General features: G+C 51.8%; 2 protein-coding genes across 10 annotated transcripts in view; both read left to right on the top strand.

Moving 5' to 3' along the window:
• The first annotated feature begins 19 nt into the window (after positions 1-19).
• MRPL51 (mitochondrial ribosomal protein L51) lies at positions 20-839 on the top strand. Its single transcript, XM_017814675.1, has 2 exons — positions 20-412; positions 577-839. Exons 1-2 carry the CDS (start codon positions 139-141, stop codon positions 771-773), a joined length of 471 nt encoding a protein of 156 aa, XP_017670164.1. The 5' UTR covers positions 20-138; the 3' UTR covers positions 774-839.
• A 2,327-nt stretch (positions 840-3,166) lies between these two features.
• Positions 3,167-8,143, top strand: part of VAMP1 (vesicle associated membrane protein 1) — a 32,565-nt gene continuing 27,588 nt past the window's right edge. For 7 of the 9 annotated variants that reach the window (XM_017814669.1, XM_017814671.1, XM_017814670.1 and 4 more), the window contains exons 1-5: positions 3,167-3,259; positions 3,841-4,000; positions 4,657-4,815; positions 5,065-5,116; positions 7,914-8,005. In XM_017814669.1, the coding sequence (XP_017670158.1) occupies positions 3,258-3,259; positions 3,841-4,000; positions 4,657-4,815; positions 5,065-5,116; positions 7,914-7,966 (426 nt within the window). In that variant the 5' untranslated portion in view covers positions 3,167-3,257 and the 3' untranslated portion in view covers positions 7,967-8,005. Of the gene's footprint in view, positions 3,260-3,840; positions 4,001-4,656; positions 4,816-5,064; positions 5,117-5,512; positions 7,813-7,913; positions 8,006-8,143 lie in introns of those variants that run through there. The other 2 variants (XM_017814666.1, XM_017814674.1) reach the window with 2 other exon arrangements.

Below are 8,143 nucleotides of genomic sequence, written 5' to 3'. Positions count from 1 at the left end.
CGGCCGTTGGCCCGACGTCACCGGCGCGTCCCTGCGCTCCCCGGCGGAAGGGGCCGCACCGCCGCCCGGCCCTTCCTGACCCTTCCCGTCCTTCCCTCCCGTCCCGTCCCTTCCCCCGGAGCGGCGGGGGTCACCCCGATGGCGGCAGCGGCGGCGGCGCTGCTGCTGCGGCCGGCGGGCCGGGCCATGCTGGGCCGTGCCGCGCCGCTGCTATGCGCCGAGCGGGGCATTAGCGAGGGCGGCGGGGCGTGCTGGGCGCCCGTGCGGCCCGGCCTCCCCGTGCCCCTCTCCTCGCCCCTGGCGGGGCTCACCCGGCCCATCCTCATCAAGGAGCCGCCGAAGCGCAAGCAGGTGGACCGCTGGACGGAGAAACGGGCCTTGTTCGGGGTCTACGACTACGTGGGGATCCTGGGTAAGACGTACAGCCCGCCCGCAGGAGGGGAGGGAGGTTGGACCCACCTGCGGGGCTGGCGCCTCCTCCAGCAGCCAGAGGGGGTGGGAGGATTTGGGCCGGCCGCCCTAGGAACAGTCTCCTCCAGAGCCTGGCTTCACCTCTGTCTCCCCTCCTGTTCTCAGGCGGCTTCCAGATCCACCCGAAGAATCTCATCAAGGGGCCCACGTGGCTGCGAGGCTGGCGGGGGAACGAGCTGCAGAGGTGCATCCGCAAGAAGCAGATGGTGGGAGATCGGATGTTTATAGAGGACCTTCACAAACTGAACAAGAGGATCCGGTACTTGTACAGGCGCTTCAATCGCACCGGGAAGCACCGCTAGGGTTCGGCATGTGGAACGTGGGTTTGTGGCATTGCAGTCAGAATAAAGACAGCTTTCATTCAGCTGGGTTCCCAGTGTTTCCTACAACCTTTGCTGTGTATTTCTAGGTGCTCCCAAGGTCCTGCTGCTGCTCCAGCCCTGAGCTCCTCTATGGAAGTTCTTCTATGCCCCCTTAAGCATTTCTGACATACTTCTTGCAGACATCTGTTCCAGCCTGCATCTCTGAACTTAACCCTTGGGTCTCTATTTTTTGGTCAGGTTTCTAGCATCCTTTTAGTCTCTGTTAACCCCAGGTTCTCACATCCTATTTGACAATTCCAGTATGCTCCAGCTTAGATAACCAAATTTTCAAGTTAGTGCCAAGAGTGCCTGCTAATATGTCTTCCTGCTCACTGCTTTCCACCTTGCCCTCTGCTTATTTGTGATTAAGTGTGAATGATCCAAATGTTAGTTGAAATGCATCAAAACTTGTCTTAAGAATGGGATTTGTCTCCTGTTTCACACTTATGATGACTTAAACCCCTACTAATGACATTTAATGGCCAAATGGCCTTTTGTTTATAATTTAGTTAGGATTTGAAAAAGTAATTCAGGTGTTTAACTGTTTTTAAAAACTCTAGCTTCTAGTTTTCCATAACTGTTACTGGTTCCTTTAGTGGAGAAGTTACAGTGAGCCACAGCTGGCATCCCTCTAGTCCGGCATCACAAAGATCATTGTACACTTGGGAAAAAACTGTACGATGAGCAGGCATTTGCCTACCTCTTCTCCCTTAGCTGTTAATTTGGCTGCTAAGTAATTGGGGAGTTACATCTGCTGACTTGATGTATCTTGCTACAGAGCAACGCTGCTCTGTCTCCAACAGCACTTGGTTGGAAGTGGCAGGGAATGAATGGAAAGAACTTTCTTTATGTCTAAGCCTCGGAAAAGTGAAGGCAAACTATACAAACAGCTGAAGTTCACATTCTCAGGAGCAGGGTGACAGACCCGTGGGAATTGCCAAAAGGTGGTGTGGATTCAGGAAACGTGCACAGATTCAACTGGGGACTGAGTAAACACCTGAAAGAGAGCAGCTAGGGGTTATTACATATGTAAACTGTAGGTGTAGGAAATCCTTAGCTGAAAATATGTCAGAAACAGGAAGAGTGTCAGAGCAAGTACCTTGTACCCTTTGTCATCTCTTAATCCCTAAGCACCAAGCTGGCAAGGGCTCTGTGGCCACTACTTCCATAAGCTCTGTCTTTGGTTATTTGCAATGGTTATTGGAACAGGTCTTGGACTGCGGTGGGAAGGTCGCCAGGCTACAGAAGCTTCTTCCATAACTTGTCCCTTCGCAGCTTGACTGAAGGCTCATCTTAAAAACCTTCAGTTCTGCTGAGCTCAGTGCTAGTCTGCTCCCATCTGCAAATCACCTGGCTCAAGTCACAACCCTGTATTATGTGTTCACCTTGTAGCCGTGGTATTTTGGTTCCCATGCTGTCATCTGTAACATATCTGTCTTGTGTATCTACTAATCTATCAGATCTGATACTAAAAACTTCTATGAATGTCCTGTATCACCTTATGAAAGGAAAAGGTATTTCAGTGTGTGAACCCACGCTTGTCACCCTACTCACCACACCAAATGCTCTATGAAGAGACTTCTTGTTCCAATATGCTCCTGCCTCCTTTTGTGTCCTGAATTGAAGAATCTTCCCGTCTGATCCATCAGGCTTCTCCAGATCTGCAGAGGGGAAAAAATGCAAGCACGTTGTTGTTTGCGGGGCTGCTGCAGGAGCCTCATTTCCCCCAGCAGGCTGCAGAAGCTCAAACGGGACTTGTTCAGGTTCCCTTTCATGCTGTGTTGTATGGTGGAAGTGGGCCAGCGACACCATCTCTTAATTGCAAGGGCAGCGGCTTCCCCAAAGCCAACAGACACACTGCGGAGGTGGGATTACGGAAGCGCTCCGCAGTCCCCACCGCTACGGCACCCACTGGGATGGACTCCAAGGGAAAAACCGGACGGGGCGGATAGCCACGCTCAGGCTCTGCGTGACCGACACGGAGTGCGGCGGACCCGCTCAGGGCTGGCGGGGCCGGAAAGTGCAGCGCCTGGCCACGGGAGAGCTCTGGATCGGGATGGGGATCAGGATGGGGGCCGAGTCACCCCCGGTTCCGCAGGGGTGGGGCGGGGCCAGCGCGGGGGGCGGGGCACTGGCCCCGCTCCCATTGGGCGGCCCTCAGGGGAGTCACTGGGGGGCGGGGCTTGTCCCCGCGGCAGTCCGGGGGCGTAGCCGAGTGGAATCGCAATCGCGGAGCGCTGATTGGCTGAGGAGGAGCCCAGGGACGGGGCCGATCTACCACTCCCGGCGGGACAACTTTTGGTTGGCTGCCGGCTCTGTGGGCGGGGCCCGGCCGGCTATAAGTGCGAGTGGTGGGGTTCCCTGGCTGTCGGTGAGGAGTTCTAGCTGTGTGTCCTGCCCGCGGGGTGTCGGTCCGGCCCGGCCATGTGAGTGTCCGACCGACAGACTGGCCGCAGGCTGCGGCGGGCGCGGCGCGGGGGCGGTGGCTGGAGCGCGAGGGAGCGGGGTCAGCGCAGAGCCCGCGTCCCGGCCGGCGGCGGTGGGGCCGAGTGGCGCATTGCAGCAGCCGCAGGCAGGGCTGCCCGCACCGCCCCCGGGCGGTCCTGCGCTCCTGCCGGCTGCGGGTGGGTGGGTGCGTGGGCCGTGCCCCGCTGGCGATGCGCGGAGCTGTCGCGTCCCCCTCCCGGCCGGTGCCAACCTGGCCGGCGGCCACCGCTGCACCCAGCCCGGGGGCTGCCACGTCCCCATGGGGTGCCCCTGCGCTGTCTCCCCCTCCCCGTTCCTCCCCCTTCCTTCCCCGTGTCCCGGTCACCTCCGTGCGGCCCCCCTGCACTGCCGCGACCGATCCCCGCAGCCCTCCTGGGCTTGTCGCTGCTCCGGGCTCTCCAACGAGGCCGCCTGCTCCCGGTCCGAGGGATCCAGGGAAGGTGCGGGCCCGCGGGGCTTCGTGTAGATTTGGGGAGCTGTCTCTCGAGCAGCCTCTTTGCCCATGTGTGTCTCTCCCTAGGTCTGACCCAGCTCCGCAGCCTGCTCCCGGGGCCCCCGAAGGGGGAGCCCCCGAAGGAGGAGCTCCTGAAGGGGGAGCCCCCGGTGCAGGCCCCCCCGGGGCTCCCCCTAATCTGAGCAGTAATCGCCGCCTGCAGCAGACCCAGGCCCAGGTGCAGGAGGTCAGTAGCTCAGCTCTGCTGGCTTCCCATAGGATGCCTGGACTCTTCTCCCGCTGCTCTGCAGCAGCGATGTTCTTGACAGGTTTCTGTCGCTGCGGGGGTGGCTCTTCGTGTCACACCAATGCCAGAAATGCATTAATACATAAACCTATAAAGAGGCTGAAGGAGAGACTGGTTTTTGTTTAAAAGCTGCTTAATTCTAGATATGACTTCCAAAGAGCAGGCCAGTTAGATTTTTTTTTTTTTAAGTACTTCTTATCGTGCATCTCTTATAGAAATAAAGCTATACGGCATCCAGGACAGCTCTTAATCCCTGCCTGCTGCTTCCAGGGAACAGTGTGTGTGCGGTGGGATGTGGGGGGGATCCTTGCCTGGCTTCCCGGGATCAGTGCCTGCAGCTTGGCTGCTGCCGTGCAGTAGCGCCTTTGTGCCTCACTGGGGCAGCAACAGGAAGCTCCTAAGTTAATTTTGCAGTTGCCGGGAGTGAGCATATCATTCCTCTCGCGAGGAGGGTGGCTTTGGGTTGCTGCTGGATTTGAGAGCTTTTAAAAGGAGGTGAGAATGGGGGGCTGAAGACCTGGTTTAAACGTTAGTTATTGGCCGACTTCTTATTTTTTTAACCAATACAACTGCTGCTACTGTTCTTCCTTCTGCAGGTGGTTGATATAATGTGTGTAAATGTAGACAAGGTGCTGGAACGAGACCAGAAACTGTCAGAGCTAGATGACCGGGCAGATGCACTTCAGGCCGGTGCCTCAATATTTGAAAGTAGCGCAGCAAAACTCAAAAGGAAGTACTGGTGGAAGAACTGTAAGGTGAGTTTCCTAGTGCCATGATCTCCTTCAGCAGAGGGGAAACTGGGTTATTCCTCTCCTACAGGACTTTGCAAGTATACTTGGGGCTTAATGACCATTTCAAATGCTTAAGATTCTTTCACTGTGGAAAGACTTTGAGGCCTTGGCTGCCATGCCTTCAGGGTCTGGCTTGCTTTCCCTGGCCATCAGAGAGGATGTGAACTTGTCCATGTGTTCTGAGTATTACTCTTTGACAATCTTTTTCTCTAGATGATGATCATGATGGGAGTGATTGGTGCCATTATTGTGGTGGTGATTGGAAGTAAGTACCAAAAAGCTCAGGCTCAAGGGTGAAGAAACACCAACTCTAGACTACTTTAATTTTTCCTTTTTGGTCTGAGATCTCAAGGGTCTTAGTTGCATAAGTGTTAACTTCAGTCCTTGGGGAAGGGAGGTGGAAGTGCTGGAATTCCCTCACTTGTTGCAAAAATAGCATACTTTACATAGTAATAGAAAGAATTGGGGATGCCATCGTTGTAGAAATGGGAAATTCTGCCTGCAAGGTCAGGTAAACTTGTAAGTATGAGGGGCCTTTTCCCTGGAGTGGGTGGGTTGGCAAGTCCCTTCCCTGGTGGGTAGTTTGGAGGTCTCTGAGGGACCTTTGGTATAACTTGCCCTTTTGTTCTTTCCTTTTTTTTCCCTATTGCTTTGTCTCCAGTCTACTTTTTTACTTAAATGTAGCTCCTTCAGTCTGCAACCTACTGTCCCCTATCACCTTGCCTGTCTATTCTTGCCTCCAAATCTTTAATTTCCTTCCCTTTTCTTCCCTTTCCTTCCCTTTCACCTAGCTTCTTCATTGATTTCTTTATTGGTTTTAATCTGTCTTCCGTATAGGACTCTGAGCTGCTTACCAAACATTGCTAGACTTTTCAACAGTTGCTGCAGCTTTAGGGAGGGTCCTCTATGTTTAGAGGAAAGGGAAATAAGGAGGAGTGGGTAGCTATTTGCTTCTGCTCTTCTGCAGGGAATTTTGGGGGTTTATTTTCAGCTGTGAGCTTGTCAAATAGTGCCTGTGTGAACTCTTGCAAAATAAGAATGCCTTAACGCAGTGCCTTTGGGGATGAAGGACTTCAGCATGTGAGATTCTTTAGTATTCTGCCTAAAAAGAGTGGCAGCATGACTTGAGCTTTTCACTGAGTTTCTGAGATAGAGGCTAGTTAGTGATAGCCAGTGACTGTGAGCCGTCTGACTAAGCTAGACATAGTGATGTAGATTTCTCTAGCCATGGAGAGATGAGCACTTAAATGATTTATTCTGCCTGTCCTTATTTTCAGATGACTTGATGTCTGAACATGGCCATTTCAAGTTTTATAAAGGCGAGCCTACATGATTACCTCAGTCAAGTGCAACAGGCTAAACACAGTTAAGTGAAAGGAGCATTGTTATTATCTAAAAGGCATGTGTAAGAGTAAAGTCTCTCTCCAGAAAGAACAAAAGAACAATAATTAGTCTGGTGGGAGTTGTCAAATACTCCTTTCATCTATGCACACACAAGCCAGGACCCTGTAGCTTTCTACTATCTTGTAGCTTTCTTGAAGGAAGACTTTGGGGCAGAATGGGAACGGGTGTTTGCTTTTGTGTTACTGGGTTGGATGTCAAAGGAAGCTCACTGCTGTAGCAAATGGAGGTGAAGGGGACTGGTGATATTCCAGATGAAACTGAATGGGCTGCGCAGCTTTCTGATTAAGAGTATCTGTTCCATTTCTGCTGCCACGAAACACTAACTTTCAGCAGCAGTAGGAAAATACTTGAAATGGTTACCTAGGGATTCAAAGGGAAATGCTGCTTTAGGCGTGGATATTGCAAAGTGACAGCAGATGTTTGGCAACTTAGGTCTCTAGAGATCTATCAGGCCGAAATCCTCCTACTTGCTATGGATTCTCCTGAATTTAGATCCAGGGTGGTCTCTGCTGTAAGTGAACTTGCAGTGTGGAATGCTCTGTCATTCTGTAAGGAATCCCCTTGTTCTTCTCCATCAAAAGTAACAAGAGCTGTGAATTGCTTCAATGTGTTGTCAGACATGGCATTAAATGAGCTGCCCTGTTTCTATAGAGTCTTCCAAGGAATGTGTATCTTGTCTTTTTTTTTTTTTTTTTTAAATCTGAGCTGTAGCCTGTAATCTAGACTGGAAAGAGGGTGCTCCTTTAATTTAGAGAGCTCTACTTCTGTTCTAGAATACACTGGAATCTGTTTAGACATGAGAGGAGATGGGGAGAACATCACCAGAGTTCCTAGATGGAAGCAAAGTACAAAAGATGGGAGGAGCAGATGTTTTTTGTTTCATTCGGTGTGCTGGGGAAGCCCCTTTCTTCCTCACAGGGCATCTGGCAAGGGGTTAGGTTTTGCATGCTCACTTCCATGCCCCAGCATTTCATTTGCTCAAGTTCATCTCCCTGCAATTCCATTCCTATCCACCTTGGGGGAGGGCAGAGATGAAGATCTGGAGTGAAGCAGCCCACGTCCCCTGAGCACTTCCCTAATTCCCTGTGGAACTGAGATGTGATGGATGGTCGGAAGTGCATCTACTGAAGAGGAGCCAGGGCCTGCTTGTGCTACTTACTGCTGTCATTTTAGGGGGTAGGCATACAAGCTTGGGGCCCCCAGACCAGCAATTCTCTCGAACTCTTCTAAACAAGCCTTTGGTGCCCCATTCCTCCTGTCTGTCTGGGGGCTGAGGTTCCCCCTAGGCTGTCTCTTTCATTTCTTTCTCTTAGATGTTGTATGTTGCCTCCTCCTGTGCTCCCTTTCCCCTCCTTTGTCTCTGTGCATGGGCAAAACAAATCACCAAGGCCCTCTGAGTAAAAGCAAGGGACTCTGCTGCCCGCTGCATTACAGCCACTTATGCACGTGCAGTTTATTTATTTAATTTATAAACACAACTGTAATCTCCTCTGGCATGTTCTAGAAATCAGCTCATGTACTTTTAATGGTCTCTAAGAAACACAATTCACCACCTTACTGAGTCTGTCTGGTCTGTCAGTGAGTGGGGAGGGGTTGGGATGCCAAACTGGTTTTGGAATGTCTTTTTTTTTTTTTTTTTTTTTTTGTCACTTCCATAGCATACACATACCTGAAGTTCTGGCCCTCAAAGCAGTGGCTGGTTTTCCATTGAAAAAATGATGGTAGTTCCAGTTGTGCTGGACTGACTCTGGTAAGTCTGTAACAAAATGTACGAACCAGCAGCTCTGGAGTCTGCCCAAGCTAACTCTACTTCCAGCTACCAAACATCCAGCTGCTGTGTCCTATTCAGGGGACTACCTTCCTATGCATTTGAGTGTGTTAGTGACAG

The sequence above is a fragment of the Lepidothrix coronata genome, unplaced genomic scaffold, assembly GCF_001604755.1.
Source record: "Lepidothrix coronata isolate B3197 unplaced genomic scaffold, Lepidothrix_coronata-1.0 Scaffold46, whole genome shotgun sequence".
Lineage (NCBI taxonomy): Eukaryota > Metazoa > Chordata > Aves > Passeriformes > Pipridae > Lepidothrix > Lepidothrix coronata.
This window is presented reverse-complemented; position numbering and strand designations above follow the sequence as displayed.